This window comes from Haemorhous mexicanus, chromosome 11, assembly GCF_027477595.1.
Source record: "Haemorhous mexicanus isolate bHaeMex1 chromosome 11, bHaeMex1.pri, whole genome shotgun sequence".
In the NCBI taxonomy this organism is placed as follows: domain Eukaryota; kingdom Metazoa; phylum Chordata; class Aves; order Passeriformes; family Fringillidae; genus Haemorhous; species Haemorhous mexicanus.
In genome coordinates, this window is record NC_082351.1 from 12,976,798 (window position 1) to 12,995,001 (window position 18,204).

Genomic DNA, 18,204 nt, shown 5'->3' on the forward strand with positions numbered 1-18,204 from the left:
AAGCTCTTGAACAAAGGGGGAATGAATAGCACGTATACAGTTCACTGGGCTTTTGCAAGTTGAACCATAGCTCCCATCCTCCCTAAAACTGCTCTCTGAGTTCATGCTGTCACAGGACTGCTTGTGCAACTCCCCTGGTAGTGCACAGGAAAGCCAAGATGGCACCAGACACCAGTCCTGCCTCATACCACATTAATCCGCTGGCTTCAAACACTGCAGACACAGACATGGCTTTTAATCACAGAAAACTCTCTATACCTATGGGAAGAGTCCCCTGTCTTTTTTTGTGGGAGAGATCACAACATCTACAAACAGAGAGAACTCACTGGAACAGCAGGCTCCCAGATCCCATCTAAAATTTCACTGTCAGTGATCTCCATGTGAAGCTTTTAAACCCCTGACAGAAGGTGCAGCAGAGTCACCACCAAGCCCCAGCCAGGAGCTGTAGCATCACAGACCTCGGACACACCGATGTTTCTGCCAGGCCATGAGCCGACCTGCTGGGAAGCTGGAGTGTTTTTACCCATTTCAATTGCTCGAAGCTCATAAGGAATACATGCTGTAGGTGCAGCACGTCACAGCCTCAAATGCTTAGAGGCTTTCAGAAAGGCTTTCAAGATGCAGACTAGAATTATTCTGCAGTTCAACTGAACACTAGAAATAGTGAGCAACACCGAGCAGGTAAGAGACCACCCCTGCTTTCCTTGGCAGGGGAGTTGGACTAGGTGATCTCCAGTGGTCTTTTCCGACCAAATGATACTGTGAATCTTTGACAAAGCTTTAGAAAACACCCTGGGAAAGCCTCAGCTTATTTTTGTGAGCTACAGCAAGCCGAGGTTTTGATAAGGCTCAGGGTTCCTGGCGCGCTGTCAGCGGCTGTGGGTGGGCAAACGACAGGACACCGAGCCGGGGCCACACAGCCCTACCCCAGCCCCAGCAGCAGGACAAACGCTGGCTCCAGCGCCACATCGGCTTGTAGAGAAAAAGAAAGAAAGAAAGTGCTTATGGTGCTGCAGGGCCAAGAAACCTGCGAGCAAGAACGAGCTGGTTCCGCCTCCAGGAGGGCTCCGCTCGCCTCTCCCCAAACCGCCCTTGCCGATTCAGAGAATCTCAGAACCACTTCGAGTGGAAAAGACCTCCAAGATTACAGGACCCAGCCCATGACGGGTCATCACCTTCTGAACAGGACCCTGGCACCGAGTGCCACGTTCAGCGTTTCCCTGAGCGACTCCAGGGACAGCCACTCCGCCGCCCCCCTCCTTCCCGGCCCTACTCCTCCGCAGCGCCCGCGCCCGCCCGGACCGTCCGCGCGCGCCACACGCGGAAACGGGCGGGCGGACCCTAAAACCCTGAGCCCCCGCGGCTGACGGGCAGGCCCCGCGCCCAATGAGCGCCGAGAGCGCCGCGGCGGGAGCCAATGGCGGGGCGTGGGCGGGGCGCGCCGGCGCGCGGTGGGAGCCCCGGTAACGCGCGGGCCGCGTGCGAGCAGCGCGGGGCGGCCGGGCCGGAGTTGCCGCTGCGCTGTCCCGCCGTGCCCCGCCATGAAGATCGAGGAGGTGAAGAGCACCTCGAAGACCCAGCGCATCGCCGCCCACAGCCATGTCAAGGGGCTGGGGCTGGACGAGAGCGGCGCTGCCAAGCCGGCGGGGGCCGGGCTAGTGGGGCAGGAGAACGCGCGGGAGGTGAGCGCCGGGCCGGGACGGGTGACAAGTCCCCGACAGCGAGTGAGAGTCGTGCCCGGGGTCCTCCGTGTGCCTGCTGCCGTGTGAGACGCGATGGGGGCGGTCGGGGTTGTACTTGCTCTGCTCCTGCTCCCCGCAGGGACGGTGACGGTCTCCCGGGTATCGGCTTAGAAATTGGGGTGTTAGAGGCAACGGAACCGGCCAGAAGGCAGCAGGTTTGATGCAGATGGGGATTGGAGCATCCGCTTCAGTGCGGGGGCCGGATAAAACCATCATAGAGTCCCTGATTGGTTTGGTTTGGAAGCGGTCTTAAGAATGATCTCTCGTTCCAACCCCTCTGCCGTGGGCAGGACGCCTCCACTGGACCGGGTTGTTCAGAGCCCCGTCCAGCCTGGCCGTGGAAGAAGATCCGTAGAGGATCTGCGGCTCAGGCAGCGAAGATTAATTTCTTGCTTTACTTTCAAACCTCTCTCTGTGCTTGGGACTGCGAGAGTAGAAAAGGAGTCGGGGCTCACAGATTGAGTTTCGTTTTCTGTGGTTTTTAATGTCTGTGTCAGATAAAATGATTGTAGAAGGTACGTTATCCTGATCTTGTCTTTCCTTTTGTGTGCATGAAATTGAAATCTTTATTTTTCGTAAAGCCTGTTATTTCTAAAACTTTAAGTAATGTTAAAACAAAGGATACTATAGCAATACTTGTGTTAACAGTCTAAATATTTATTTGACTTACAGGCGTGTGGGGTTATAGTGGAGCTAATCAAAAGCAAAAAAATGGCTGGCAGAGCAGTGCTGTTGGCAGGACCTCCTGGAACTGGCAAGGTATTATTTTTCTATTTTGTTACAAAATAAAGTATTTCCAAATCTAGTTTAATTTGTTGTCAAAACTGTTTTAGGGTAGTGGTGACAAAATGTTTTCATGTACCAGAATTTTTTTTCAGTCAATGTATTGATGTAGTTTTCTACTTGATATTTTTACCTTTGCGGTGTCATTGACACTGGTAGTACCCAGTGGTGTGTTCAGCATCTTGAATGTGAAATCACCTCTTTAAGTTACTAAACACATAGGTAACAAGGGCTCTGAAGAAGTTTTAGAAGTTACTTGTATATTAAAAGCGAGAATAGTTTTTGCTTTGTTTACTTTTTCCCCCCCATGCTATTTATTTATTTATTCTTCGCATCTGTATCAACTGTCAAATTCAAATGCCTAGTTTCATGTTTTCAGGGGTTTTTTAAAGTCTTTGGCCAAGGTCATCTGTGTTGGAGGAGGGTTTGTTATATGTGAGAAATACATGTCAGATAGAATAGTCTTACTATTAAATTGGTAGTTGATGTATAGAAGGTGATGTAATGTGGAAATTTAACTTTGTGCAAAAAGAATAGTTTCTTAATTCACTCCAAAATTAATCTCTTTGGTTGTTTTTTTTTTTTTTCATTTAAAGACTGCTTTGGCTTTAGCTATTGCCCAGGAACTGGGAAGCAAAGTTCCTTTTTGTCCTATGGTTGGAAGTGAGGTCTATTCCACTGAGATCAAGAAAACAGAAGTTCTAATGGAAAACTTCCGACGTGCAATTGGTAAGTTTCAGGAAAATAATAATTAAGTGTTTGCATGATACTTTGCTTTTTCTCAGTCATCTAAAAAGGAAAAACTTTTCAGTGGTCAAGACGTTTCCAGATTTTTGTATGGTTATTTTATTCAGTGATGATCCTAATTTAGTGAATCTCTTTCCCACTTAGTGGAGTCAGGTTTTCTGTTCACAAACTGTAATTTAATTTTTGTATTTTGGTTTACACTTCACCAGATTGTCTCATCCTCCACTTTCACCTCTCTGTTTTGCCTGTGACTGAATAAACCCGAAAGAAAAAATAATTTTTAGTTTTTTACATTAGCAGAAATACTTGTAGACAGAAAAATGCTCTTCCTGTTTTTTGATTTAGTGATTTCACCCTACTAAATAAACAGACTTAATCAGGGGCTCCCAAACAGCAGCATTAGCCTGACTTACTGTTCCAGTGAGCCCAGAGAAAGTTCCATGCCAACTAAATAAACACTGTAACTTAATGTCATCCTCAATTCTGTGGTCCATTTACAAGTTTGATGTAAATTGGTTTAATTTGCAGCACAGCCTAAGTTACTATCTAAAATCTCTTACACAGCCGCTGCTGACAGCTGATGAATGCAGATAGAAGTGGCCCTTTTTTGTGTGAGGATTTGCTAAAGAGAGCCCAGTTGATTTTAGTCCTGAACATATTAACAGTAATTTTCCTGTTTCAGTACCACGTTTCCTCTTGGGCTTCATCTGGCAGCAGCAGGGTGAAGTCTCTCAGTTCTTCAGTGAAACAAAAGTATTCCGTTGACTTTTATAAGAAAGCAGCTTTCAGTAGTCCCCTGTCTTCTGGTTACCATGAAACTGGCAGGGCCTGGGGGAGGGAAGCCTCAGTAGTCTGCAAAATTTCCTTGATGTGATGAAGTTCCCTGTCAGAGGTTTGGAAACCTGAACCAGCAGGTGGAACTTATGCCATCCATGTTGTCAGTTCTAGAGATAGCAGAGATTTAACAGCCAGCTACATTGTTAGTTCACTGCATTCCCTGAATGTCAGTAGAGAGACACTTCTAAACAAATATTAGTGTTAATGAAAGATGGAGCTTCTTTTATTCCTATCTGTTGAATTCTGTGTCACATTTTCATAACACAGTCTTTATTGAATATTTTTATGTGTTTAAAAAAAAATTCTCTGAATTATTTTAAAGGACTAGTAACCACCATTTTTTATAATGAAGCACTTTCCAGTTGAGTTTTAATCTCAGGTTTTAGCTTCCTTGCTAGGTAAAGAAATATTTTATAAGGGTACATTTAAAAAAAAAATATTCTGTGCAGTGTTGTTGGGTCTGGATGCAAGGGAGGCTTCAGCTCACATGTCCATCAGTACTTGAAAGTATTAATTTAGGTTCTGTTTTGTTTGTTTGTATGTCTCTATGGTAGCAGGTTCTGTGTACATCATCATTGCTCATACAATGCATTTTGCTTTCAAGGGGTTTAGCCACCTGAATTTTTAAAAATTATTAGAGATGTTAACATCAAATTTTTTACTTAATGGTTGGGGTTTTTTTCTTGGAAACTGCAGTCTGACTGATTTGGATCACTTTACAAGAAAGTAAGTTACTCTGAGTTTAGAGAATTTTTATAGTTGAGAGTCTTTTAATAACAGCCTCGACATAGTCTCATGGCCAGGTAGTGTTTGGGATGCAGTAGAGAGATTATAATATGTAAGAAACCTAAAAGGACAGAGTGGAAATGTGGAGATCAAATTGTTTTATAGTTTAAAAGAAATTTAACTTGGGAGAGATTAATCCTGTGTAGAGCTCATTAGCAGCTGGTGAGGATGATGATAGCAGCTAATGTTAAGAGCTCAGTTGCAGTAAGAAATAACTGCTGTAGTAGCCACTTCAGTGGTGTAATTGTTCCTTGTGTTGCCAAGCTGTACCTGCCAATGGGTGGAGCAAGCCCTGTTCAGCTCCATGGAGTGCTGTTGAACAAGAGCATCAGACAGCCCACAGTTGCTGCCTTGGATTTGTGTCTGATCTGGAAGTAGGAGATCTCTCTGGGTTTGCCCTCACTGACTCGGCTTTGACTTGTGGAGCAGAATGAGCACATGAACTGGTTTCTTTCCTGATGAAATGGAACTGAAAGATTGATTGCATGCTTCAGCAGCATACAAATTATACCCCAAACACAAACAGGCTGCCACATTTTCAGAGCAGGGTAGAACTTGTGCTGGAAGTTTAAAACAAAACAAAGAGGACAAGCAGACCTGGTCCAGTTTGTGGCAATAGCAGTTTCAGTGTGCAGATTCCCATATTGCTTCACACTCGTTGCTCATGAGCCAGTGTGGTGCAGCCTTGTCTAGGTCAGTTTTTAAACTCAGAAGTTCATTAATGTCTGTCTGGTGTTTTGGCATGCCTGAAGAACATATTAAACATTTCTGAAATTAACTTTGTACACAATTTTTATCTCATCTTAAGTAAGAGAAAGCAGACATTTCTTACCAAGAATTTGTCATGTTATTCACAGTTAGGCTGTTTCTCACATCTCAGATCCTGGTCTGAATTTGGGCCCAGTAGAGGGAGACAGACTCGTATTTGTCAGTTCTTTATAGCCTCTATCAGCAGCTCAAAATTACTGCTGAAGTGTCTGATCTATTTCAAAGCAAAATGAAAAGTTACGGAACAAGCAAAGGTTTATAAAGTCACAATACCCTCAGACTGGGCAGGATGACTTCCTTATATCTTGTTACAGCCCATTCATTATTTTTGGTATGGCATGTGTGTCTCATAAAATACTTCATGGAGTTTCTTCAGATGTGGATTCTTTGAACTTCTGTGTAGTTAGAACATACATAATTGTAGTGGTGGTGGTGATGATAGTGGGTTTGCTTTGAAACAGTCTGCCTGCAAATGTCTTCAGCTCTATATTATTTATCAATTTAAAATAACCTAGTTAATTACAGTAATTGTGACTGGAACAGAAGATAGCTAGATATTCTGATGATTGCTTGGCTGTCTGAAAATTAACTAAGTAAGGATGTAATTTTCAGCTATTTTGAAATAGTTGTAAATTTGCATTGTAACAGTTTCTGCTAAATTTAGCTCACCTTTTGCTACTAACTTGAAAAATATTTGAAATTGTACATAAACCCTTTAGTAATATTATGACATTCTGGCACAATACCTGTTAATGAATTTATGTTATATTTTTAACTCAGCTGCTTAAAGTATAAATTTTTTTATAAAGTTCTTTTTTCTTTTTGTTAACTTTGCAGAGCTTTTTTTATGGTCCAAAAACTCTGTAAATCTCATTATTATATTAGTGTCACTAGTTTCAGAAGATGGTCCGTGTTTCTTGCTTTAGCATAAGGAGCAAAAGTTTAATAAACTTCTTAGCAGGTCAGAACTTGGACTGAGCTTTCATTCTGATGCACAGGATGGATATTCTCACTTAATATTGAAGAAGAGAGCAATAATTCGTCTTTCTGCCTTTAAAAGTTAAACATTACCATGAAATGTAACACACCCTAACAATATGTTACATTTTGTTGACAGTACAGCAGCAGACTCCTATGTGCATACTGAAATGATTTTAAACAATTTCTTGCAGGGTTGAGGATTAAAGAGACCAAGGAAGTTTATGAAGGAGAAGTCACAGAACTGACTCCCTGTGAGACTGAGAATCCTATGGGGGGATATGGCAAAACCATCAGCCATGTAATTATAGGACTCAAAACTGCAAAGGGAACCAAACAGTTGAAGGTAAGTGTGGTAGAGTCTCAGAGATTTCCTTTAAGTATTTTGGGTTTGCAGCTTCTATTTTTAGCACTTCTTATTTCCATTTCAGGCTCTTGATCCCCTCTGTCAGGTGGGGCTGCCAGGAGGCTGCTTTCTTTGGCTAGACAACTTTATCCTGACTGTTTATCTGCTTTATGTAGAATATTAGATATCGGTCTTGTGTCCTACTAATTGCAATAGGAGATAAACCCATCATCACTTGGTCAGCAGCTGCCTGCTGTTTCTCTGTTTGGCAGCACTCACCTGAATGTCTTCAAGGAGTTAAAAGTGAGTTTTAATAGGAAGAGATCCTGATGCAATTTTGTAAATGACAAATACCACAAAAAATGGGCTGACTTGGCAATCTGAGCTTCATTCTGTCTCAGTCTGTGATACACTCTGACCCTGGCTATAAATTAATGTTCATGGTAATAAACATACAAGAAAGGCCTTGTTTGGTTTTGTTTTCATGATTGTCAGGAACCAAATTTTTTGAGGATGGCTTGGGAAATATTGGCTGTTTGAATATAAATTATTCTTTCTGTCACATCTTTTCTTTCTACATGGGGTGTCATGCTCTAGTGAATATTTGATAGAGAACTGGAAATTGAGCTGGTGTGTTGCCAGCTCAGGCCCACTTTCCTTTTGTTTTCTTGCCTCCATTCAATTTCCCTGTCAGACTTGGAGAGAGCTAAAAGCTGTCTCTGTTGTTAAGTATCATCTTTCATTTGTTCACTTTGAAAGCAAGGAAATGAAGAGCAAAAGTGAATAAACATGTACCAGGAGAAACAAAGGCATCTAATATATTCCACACCCACTCTCTCTCACAGAGCTCCACAGAGGATAAGGAACATTGATTCATATATTCATATATTCTATACGCTATAGCCAGATTTTTAATACAAGTTTTCCTAGAAAGCTAGAGAACTACTGCTTCTTAGGTATAGATACATTGTCACATTACTCAGAGGTATGTTTTGTAGCTAGTACCATTATGTTTCTGGCACTGTCACTTCCTTTTGGATAGCAGATTTTTTTGTAAGACAGCAAGTTCTGTGCATCTTCCAGATTTATTCGCTATCCCTACTCCAAACGTTACAGCTTTATAAAATCCTAACGGTATTGTCAGGGTGAGTTGCTGTTTAATTTTGTCTGATGGGAATGAGCTTCAAACTGAGTTTTTTTACCTTGATTACCATAACAATATGGAGCTGTTTTGATCAGCTGTGCTGTTTGCTTGTCCCCAGCTGGACCCGAGCATTTTTGAGAGCTTGCAGAAGGAGCGAGTGGAAACTGGTGACGTTATTTATATTGAAGCAAACAGTGGAGCTGTCAAGGTAAAAGAAAAGTTCTGTACTTTTATGCAGCTGTATGTTTTTTGCAGACCTTTCTCTGCCTTTGTCAGAAGGCTCTCTGATTTATTAACCTTAACTGACATGATATGGTTACATGGAAATTTTAAAAGGAGCCCAGTGCTTTCCTTATCTGGAGAGAAAAGTCTCTTTTGCACCCAGAGGATGTGGAGATCTGGTTCACAATTAAGGTCATCTGGCAAGGAAGCTATCACTGATGCTGTCTGGATGAGTTTTCTTTTCTGTAAGATCAAGGCATCTCTAAGGGAAGAGGGGAAGAACCAAACAACTTTAGTCATTTTCAGGCTGACATGTGCAGTGTATTTAATCTTTCTTTTATCGCTCTGATATTTTCTCCACAAGATATATACATGTAGAAGGGAATACTGCATTAGTTAGCATTCTTTTCATATCTGATTTAGAAAGTGTACACTGATACTTGCTGTTTAATGGATGAGCATAATATTTTCTATCATAATAAATCACCCACCTACAAAGGAGGTTCTCCCAATCTCTGGTTAATCTGCTGGATTTGTCCTTTAGCAAGAATTGTGTACGGTAAAAGAAGGGGAGAAAGGAGTAGAATATTGTTGCCACTGAAAATATCAGGTGTTTCTCAACAGAGTTTTTGAGCTTTGATCAGCAGATAGGGTATGCCTGTTGCTAAGCAGGGAGTGGGGTGTCTGAATTGTCGGCTGAAGCTTGTCAGAACTGGAATTGTGACCTAACTATGTTATCAAATTCATGTCACTCAAGGTTTTGGTACTGAAATTAATTCTATACCTGGGTTTCTCTTTTTTGTTCCTCAGAGGCAGGGCAGGTGTGATATCTATGCTACAGAATTTGACCTTGAAGCTGAAGAGTATGTTCCCTTGCCAAAAGGCGATGTGCACAAGAAAAAGGAAATTATTCAGGATGTCACCCTGCATGACTTGGATGTGGCCAATGCTCGGCCTCAGGTATCTGACTTCACCAATGAAATCTTTACAGAAAAATTATTTGAGATAGTTGTGATGTTACCAGAATAATGGAGATGTAGGAAGTTGAGCTAACTCACCCTCAAAGATTCCACTACAGGAAAAGCAGTAGTGTTACACCTGGAAGCCAGTCTAGCTCTCCTCAGGGAAGTCATGCTGCAGCTGGCTGCCTCAGGGCCCTGCCAGGGAGGTTAAAAAGGCAGTTGCTTCCTTAGAATTCACGCCCCTGGTCGTGGAATACTGTCAGGATAACACTCCTAGCACTACAGAGAACGGTCTGGGAGTTGTTCTCTGAGGTTAGATAGATCAGCTTTGAGGTTATGTAGTTGCTTACTATATAAACACAAAGCTGATCTATCACTTTCTTTTCCTAGGGAGGACAAGAACAGCTTCCACACAGGTGTTTGGGATTCACCACCTTTACAGTTAATGCAAAATCTAGACCCTGCTCTCTTCCCTCCACTGCTGTGCCCCATCACTTGCAGAAAAACAGCATTGTGGGCTGTTGCCTCTGACCAGAAAAGGGGATTATTGCTTTCTCTCTAGGAGGAAAGCTGCCTACAGGTGTGAGGTAGCAGCAGCCAAACCTGCATAATTTCATTTAATGAAAGTTCTGAATGCAGATTAATATACTCTGCTCTGTTTATGGTTTTATAACCATCAAATGGAAACTGCAAGGACTGTGATAAAAGGTATCTTAAGTATTTTTGACTGCTGTGGATTCTGTTGATGCTCTTACTTATTTCAGAAATGTTTCATAGCCACTTGTTAAACTTCTTTGTAAATTTCAGTAGGGCTCTGCATGTATTGCAGCAAAAGAAATCCCAGAAAATAAAAGAATTACTCCTTGCTTGTCTTCATATAAATCCACTCTTGAGGTAATTCTATCTGTGTCAAAAACAGAAGTCACTGACAGGTTTAAAGGCTGGAATCCCTACAGTAAAACAATGCAGCTCTTTAACTTACTCAATTTCAAAATAATTTGAAAAAAAAATTCTAAAAATCTTGGTATTAAAAAGTTATAAAATTTAGAATCATTCTTCCTGTGTTGACAGGCTGAACACCTACTGTGCATGCAGGCAGTCCAAGTCTCTGTGTTCCCTGACAACTTCATTCCTTAAGAGTTTCTCTGTGACAGTTTTTTCAAGAGAAGATGTCTCATTTTGATTTTTTATGCTCTCCTAATGAGCAAGGATGAGGGGGTAGCTAGGTGATAATGTTTAGAATACTGCTGTTGTGAGGTGACCTAAACTTTGACTGATTATCAAAGACTGCTGTTAACTCTAAAACCAATCCCTAATCTATAAAATTTCTTACTACATGACCTCACAGCTGATCTGTCACTTTCTTTTCCTAGGGAGGGCAAGACATCCTTTCTATGATGGGACAGTTGATGAAACCTAAGAAAACTGAAATTACTGGTACGAAACCTCTATGGCATTTTGAGATTATATAATCTATGTGTTTTCCAGTTAGAAAAGGATTAAAAATAGAGTTTCTATATTTAAATGAATGCATACATAATACATATTCATAAATACTTAGATTTCCAAAAGCAGTGATACAGTTTCTAGAATTGCAATGGCTGGAGACAGTACAAGTTACAAGTTACTGGTTCTTGCATGTAGTGGTAAAATGTTACTATCTAAATTTAAATCAAAATCTGTTTGAATACCTAACTGAATGGTCAATTTTTGAAGTATTTTGTCTGTCCTAGAGGTTGCTTTGTTTATTCTAATACCAGATACATTGATGTAGCATCTGGCATAGCTTTGAGAGCAGCAGGTTCACAGAAACATTTCTTTTTTGGTTAAACACAACTTCTTTGCTGAAATAGGGTAGCAAGATTTCATTTTTTCAGTGATGTTCTTTTCAGCCATGCTTGGAAACTTCAGTAAGTTTTGTGTTTAAAATGAGGTTTGACTTGACTTCTCCACTCCTACTAAACTCCACCACTGTACAGCAATCAAATTTTCACGTGTGAATATTTCAGTTAGAAATACTTTGTTGACAGATATCTCCTCAACACAGTGTGAAATGTCACAAAATTTTAGAGTGACAGGTATTTTCCTTGTGGCAGTAAGATACCAAACCATGGAAAAGTTCAAGGAGAATTTTCCTTGCTTCAAGCCTTACCCTCTGACCTACAGTTCATTAGCAGAACAACCAACAGTTTCTTTTTGTTCTCAGACAAACTTCGAGGAGAGATAAATAAGGTGGTGAACAAATACATTGACCAAGGCATTGCAGAGCTGGTGCCAGGTGTGCTCTTTGTGGATGAGGTTCACATGCTGGACATTGAGTGTTTCACATACCTGCACCGAGCACTGGAATCTTCTATTTCCCCCATTGTCATCTTTGCTTCCAACCGAGGAAACTGCATTATCAGGTATGATGGCTAAACTTGAATTTGCCACTTTGCATTGTTCCATAAACCTTGGAATTAGCTGTGTCAGTAGAGTTACAATCTTTGAAGGCTTTTGTCTCTGACACTGACACCTATGATAATCCTTTGCATGAGTTGCAAGCTGCATTGGTGCTCAAGAACTGCTCATGAGCTTCATGATGGGACAAGCATTTAACACCAGGCTGGCTGGAATTCCTCCTTTCCCCTAACACATCTCTCCTCCTCTAACAGTCTCTGAATTGTTTCACTTCTGGGTGATCTGTGACAGTTACCATTCTCGTTGTATACCTCATACATCTGTTGCCTGCACGTTAGGGACATCAAAAGCACCAGAGCTACAAACCTCTAATACCATTGTTTCCTGCTTCTGGATTATTTTGCTGCTTGCAATCCTAATTCCATCAGACTTCAGCTTCTGGTTCATACTGGTAAAGTGTGTCACAGTTCAGCCTCTCCCTTTTCCTGCTCTGTTGGTCTGGCATTTTGTGATTCTTCAGTCTTGCCAACCAACTTGTTTTTCATTTCCACTTCACTTTGATATTTTGCACCCACAAAATGCATTCTTTGCATGTTCAGTAATAGTTCTCTCCTCTGATTTCAGTCTTCTGTAAGTTCTACTACCAGTTTGTGGTCTAGGTCTAATTATGTCTAAACAAGCTGTCATTAGCAATGATTGCTATTCTTTGGATTGATTTAATTCAGCTGTATAACCAGCTTTTCCTTTCCCTCATAGTGGCTCATCTGGTATTAATCTTTCTCTGTTTGCATTGGTTAGAAGTGAGAATGATAAGCCCTTCAAAAATGTTTAGGATGGACATTACTTCACTCTGTTTGCAAAGATATAAAAAAGCTGTCTTGTAAAAGTAAAGGAAGTAGAGATCTGTCAGCATGGATTCACTGCAGATCTTGTTATGAAAAAGCTGTGATTTAAGAAAGGAAATTTTCCATATAATAGTGACAGCTAATATTGGAGAACCATGGTCAGAGCTGCAGCTACCTAAATTCTAGCACTGAACTTCAAAGAGTAATTCTTTATCAGCACTTCACTGTTTTTACTGCAATCTGTGTAATTCTCCTAAATTAAATCTGGGTATTTTTTGACTTCACAGTAAATACAGTGGTCTTGGGAAACCAAGAGTGCAAATGTCTGCAGGCTGTGCTGTTGGGTGTTGTGTGTCAAACAAATAAAATGCTTGTGGATCTAGATCCTGCCCTGTCCTTCATACAGAGACCTAAACTTCTCAGTTTGCTGGGATGCAGGCATGGAATGTAAACCACCAAAGTATTCTCTGGAGGGACTGGAGAGAATGGCTTGCTCAGCAACAGGGGATGTTCTCCAAATGGATGATAGTATATATAATTTCTGCTGATGCTGCTAAACAACTTAGTAAGAATGATTTGTTCCTTGCTGGAGGATGCCTTGGAACATTAAATAAGGCTGTATTGTGAGATACAATACAAGAAAGCACCTCTCACTATATTTGAGAGGCATGTTTAAGAGCTCCAGCAATAGTGTTTGTTTCCCTGGGGCTGTCTGGAATGAACCTTAGACCAGAATGTTTCCTGTCTCTGACCCAGGGGGTATGTGTCTCTGTGGACACACAACAATTGTAAACTAGTGCAGGCACTCTGTACTGATTTTAACCAAATCAATGTACTGAACTCCCAGTAGTGTCTGATTTCTTTCTGTTTGGTTTCTCCTCTAGAGGCACAGAGGATATTGTGTCTCCTCATGGAATACCTTTGGACCTGCTGGATCGAGTCATGATTATCAGAACCATGCTCTATACACCCCAAGAAATGAAGCAGGTATGCAGAGGATTTTAAAGAGCTTGTTACAAGTCCCCAAAGTTGTGCACAGCTTCTGTCTGTTCTCTTACTGTAGAGATGTTAGACTCTGTGGTCACCAGGGCTTCTGCCAGAAAGCTTCCTGCTTGCTAAAAGCCTGCTTCTCCAGGAGTCAACACAGAGAGCTGGTTAAAGCTGTGCACACAACCTCTCTGCCAGCCAGCCACCTAGGAGTTGCTGAGTACACGTGGAGCTGAAAGAGGCACCTCACTTGCAGGAAGGGATGCACTGTTAGCTGAAACAATCTCTTGCACAGATGTACTTTCCATAGTTAGCAGATTTCATCAGGCAGTGCTTTTTCAGTTGGTGTAAGATGAAGTGTCACATCATGAGATCTTTAGTCCCAGAGCTCAGGCTTTTCCCTCACGTGAGAGGGAATACAAACTCATGTGCTGCATTTTTGCCTTTATGCCCTGTACTGTAGCTTTAATCTAGTGGGGCTGTCTCCTGAAACAGGGAGAATTTAATGCTCCTAGTTAAGTTTGGAAATGTAAGCACAGAAAGTGTTGCAGAGATATCCTTCCAAATGCCTGGAAGTTTTCCTGGGGGGCCATCACAATGTATTGTGTATTGATTATAATGCTTGGTGCCATTAGGATGCATTGTGTCAAAGATCCCCCCTCATTAGCCTCTCAGTGCTGGGAAGTGACACAATGCAGAAGACATTAGGGTTTACCGTGTCAATTCTTTGTATTATTTAAGAGATAGTGTCAGTGGAGGAGAGTGTTATGCCAGATAATGGTCTCCTGCTGCTGGAGAAGTGCCAAGGTGACATGGATGCATTTATGGAACAGAGGCAAAGTTTCATTTCACTTGGTTTGAGGAGCTTTTCATTGATGATGTCCTGAGCTGTTCTCAGGATGATTTTTTTTGTACCTAAAGGACACTTTTAAGCATTGTGGTGTAGATTGGAGTAGAAGCAGCCCAGTGATTTAACAATACAATTAGGTTTAGTCTACAAAACAAACTTTCATGTGTGACTTTTTTTCAATCTGGGTGTTTTAAAGACTGTCTGGATTTCCCTGTAGTGTAAGTGAATTCTGTGTAGTTAGTGCTTTATTACCATGCAGGTAAGACACTTTCTGAATGCTGATGTTCAGAAGAGCTGGGTAAGTGCTGGGATTTCCACCCTCCCCAGGGCTGAAGGAAAGGAATTGTTCAGAGTAGTATTTCCCAAAGGTAAAAATAGAGCTCAGACATTTGGCCCCATAAATCATGTTCCCATAGTCAGATAACCTCATCTTCCCTTAAATTAAAGCTTTTGAATGGCAACTTCTCATGGGAGAAGAGGAGGAACTATTACACTTAACTTTGGCTTCTAACTAAGTACAGTTGGGGTGGAGGTAAAAGCAAGGCATAAGTAAGTTCTCTATTTTTACTCCCATTTGTCTTTCATGTTAGGAGGAAGTTTCTGCTGCTGATGTTTCTGTGTGAGACTCTTTGTCTTCACAATTGATTCCTTTTTTAGCACAGAATCTAGTCATGTATCTACTGAAAGTTTGTTCATAACCAGTTCAGAATATTTTTTTGGGCACGTTAATAAAGTAGAAATCCCATTGTGAAGTGCTGCTCTGAGACAAGACACACAGTAACCTTAGTGTAGCCAGAAGAGGGAAAAAAAGTCACTTTCATGCTTATTCTAGTCAGCTGGTGTTGTAATAAAACTTTTTTGCATAAGTGCCTTGGATATTAAAGGTTAAAACTGAGGTGTTTTGTTCCTAATATATTTCACCCGATAAACACGTGTTTTCCTATTCCATAGTAAATGCATATGTAAGCAAGTGGTGGATTAATGGCTTGGGCCCTAGTCCTTGGGTAATGTTCTACCAGGTTATAGATAAAAAGTTATTCTGAAAAACATTGTTGAAGATGTGACATTCAAAACCTTGTTTGTAGCAGAGGAAGAACAAAGTAGCAGTGTTTGAATGAAGGGAAGGGGATGTCTAGGTGATCTACTGGTAAAAAAAATCTTCGATCTGAAATTGCAATTGGCAGCAGCATTGCCAATATTCAGTGCACATATCTTAGCACCAACTTTCTGCCATTTCAAGCCCCTCTCTTCCTCTGCTCCCTGAGCACATTTTTATGGCTTTAATTTAAACGAGTGCTTCTTGATATCTTGTTTACAAAGCTGCCAAAGTGAAAAATACCTGTATTATATGAGGCTTGCAGTTCCAGAGTTATCTCTGCACTACAACACAACATCATTATCCAGTCTGCCCCTTATCACTCAGCTGGTAATACAGACTACCGAGAGACTTGTGCCACTTTTGTTACAGCTTTATATGCTCAGGCTTATTGGTGATATCTTCCTCTCCAACTTTGTAAAGATCTTAAAACTGGTACAAGCCTGAGACTGTTCTTGAAAGATTAGATTCCTCTTAGTGATTTTTTTTTTTCTTCTTGAAAGAATAGGTGAATCATAGAAAGTAACTTTTTGATTTATTTTACTATCTTCTTGTCAATTGAATAAAAAGTGTGTTGTGAGCTGCTAAGGAAAGGGTGTAGCTTTCTGTAGGGCTATTTGGAGGGCTCTGCTGTACAGCACCAGTGATACACTGCAGAATTCAGTAACTGGTGTGACTCTCCAGAAGTCTCCAGCTGCCACAAACTTCTAACATATATTTTCCATTTTCTTTTCTAAGTTCTCATATTCTGCTCCTTATTAGTAGGTAGGCTTTGCTAAGTGTGCAGAGTTACCATGAAGGGTTAGCAGTCCAGGTGTGTTACTTTACCTTCCTTGTGTGATAATTTTTTTCACCATTATATTTGCCTGTTCAAAGACTTAGAATTCTACAAATTCTGGTTTAGTGATAATTTACACCGGGATAACTCTCCACACCATCTTGTTTTGTAGCATGTCTCATCTCTAAGCTGACAGTTTACAGATACTAAGTTAAGTAATTTAGCATGTTTATTGTTTGGGCATGTACCTCACTTACTCTTCCCAACAGATCACAAAACTTCGTGCTCAGACAGAAGGGATTAATATCAGTGAAGAAGCTCTAAACCACTTAGGGGAAATTGGTACCAAGACAACCCTAAGGTAAGTTGGGCACAGTTTTCTATTCAGCATGACTGGGTCTAATGCCACTGTAGGATAACTCACTGCTGGAAGCAGACAAACCTCTCCTTTACAATGACATGGTCTGTTAACAATCATTAAAAAGAGAGAGGTAATGCTCCTCTTTTCTTCTTTAAAGAATGAATGTGCTGGAGTGCTTGCTGACTTTCTCATACTGCTGGTAGAGCTGTGTTTCCTAGCAAATGTCCCAGCTCTCTGTGTCATCAGTTCCCTGGGATGCACTGAATTGTAATTACTCATCTGCCTCTGTTTGATCACAGGTATGCTGTGCAGTTGCTGACCCCAGCTAACCTGCTTGCCAAGATTAATGGGAAAGACAGCATTGAGAAAGAGCATATTGAAGAAATAAATGAACTTTTCTATGATGCTAAATCCTCAGCAAAAATCTTGGCTGATCAACAGGAGAAGTACATGAAATGAAAAGCTTATCATGTTCCATGCTTTGAAGTAGCTTTAACCCTTAGCCAGGGCTGGCTTAGTTATTGAATGAGAAATGTTAATGGTTTGTCTCTTTTGGGACTGAAGAATATTTGAATGTTGGACTGCTGTGTCAGGCCAGAATTAACTATTGAGTGTTCCTATTTCATGATAAACAATGAGATGCTCCATGGTTTGTGTGTAACATCTTAGTCTCCCTTTTATCAGTATATGTGACATAAGTAGCTCTTGGCCCATCAGTTTTGTCTTTAGATTTCGTTACAAAAGAGCTCCAACTCAAGCTGATGTTTAAGAACAGTCTATTTTCTTTATGAATCCTGTTTTCAAAAATAGTTTCCTTTTACAGATGATAACTTTTTGGTTTTGAATCAAAGTTTGTCTGAAGTACTTTATAATAAAACATGTCAAGAATATTGGAAGTGTGTGTGTGTTCACTCTGGATGTTGACCGGTCTAAGAAACAGTCAAAATAAACTGGAATTAACAAAGCCAAATATGAGTGAAATGGATCTTCAACACAAACATAGATTGTAGCAAAGGGAAAGATAGATTGGGATCTTTTGAAAGTGTTAACTTCTTTGTAGGGTTTGGGTTTTATTTTCTGAAGACTTCCTTAGAGAATGCAGAAATACATAATCATTATCTTAGCCCTGTTTAAAGCATTTCCTCCAGAGAAACTTAAATTTTTCTTGTGTTTTCCTAAAGCAGATTAAAAAAAATTTGTTTCCATCATGATTAGCTATTTTTTTCCACTATCCTCTCTTTCTTGATCACTCAGAATCAGGACAAATTTTCAAACTAAAACTGAAATCCCTCTCTGCACAGTCTGGATGAACTTCAGCTTAGTCTCATGTTCACAGCTGTGTGGAGCATGGATACCTGATTGCTTCACAGCACTTGGAGGTGAAATGATTCATGATTTAGATCCCTGTAACACTGAAATACAAACCTCTGTAACCACATAAATGGATGTATTGGAGAAAAAAAATGTAGAAGCCTTATCAAGTGACTAACCTCACCTTCCTTATTAGACCCTTTAGGGATTTTAAACTCTCTATGTACACTGCCTAAATAAGCATTTCTTGGGGTAGGGTGG

The 18,204-nt window shown here is 40.8% G+C and overlaps 1 protein-coding gene across 1 annotated transcript; it reads left to right on the top strand.

Annotated features, from left to right (window-relative positions):
• Positions 1-1,441: 1,441 nt before the first annotated feature.
• On the top strand, positions 1,442-17,522 carry RUVBL1 (RuvB like AAA ATPase 1). Its single transcript, XM_059856522.1, has 11 exons — positions 1,442-1,682; positions 2,415-2,501; positions 3,122-3,254; positions 6,836-6,987; positions 8,250-8,339; positions 9,164-9,313; positions 10,689-10,752; positions 11,522-11,720; positions 13,445-13,547; positions 16,541-16,632; positions 16,932-17,522. The coding sequence occupies exons 1-11, from the start codon at positions 1,542-1,544 to the stop codon at positions 17,089-17,091; spliced, it is 1,371 nt and encodes a 456-aa protein (XP_059712505.1). The 5' UTR covers positions 1,442-1,541; the 3' UTR covers positions 17,092-17,522.
• Positions 17,523-18,204: the final 682 nt, after the last annotated feature.

What these genes read in the sequence shown, in the direction of transcription:
- RUVBL1 (XM_059856522.1), top strand. Translation starts at nt 1,542, where the DNA reads ATGAAGATCGAGGAGGTGAAGAGCACCTCGAAGACCCAGCGCATCGCC. An exon ending in CAAACAGTGGAGCTGTCAAG is followed by an intron (nt 8,340 to 9,163) that starts GTAAAAGAAAAG and finishes TTTGTTCCTCAG; the next exon opens with AGGCAGGGCAGGTGTGATAT. An exon ending in CACCCCAAGAAATGAAGCAG is followed by an intron (nt 13,548 to 16,540) that starts GTATGCAGAGGA and finishes TCTTCCCAACAG; the next exon opens with ATCACAAAACTTCGTGCTCA.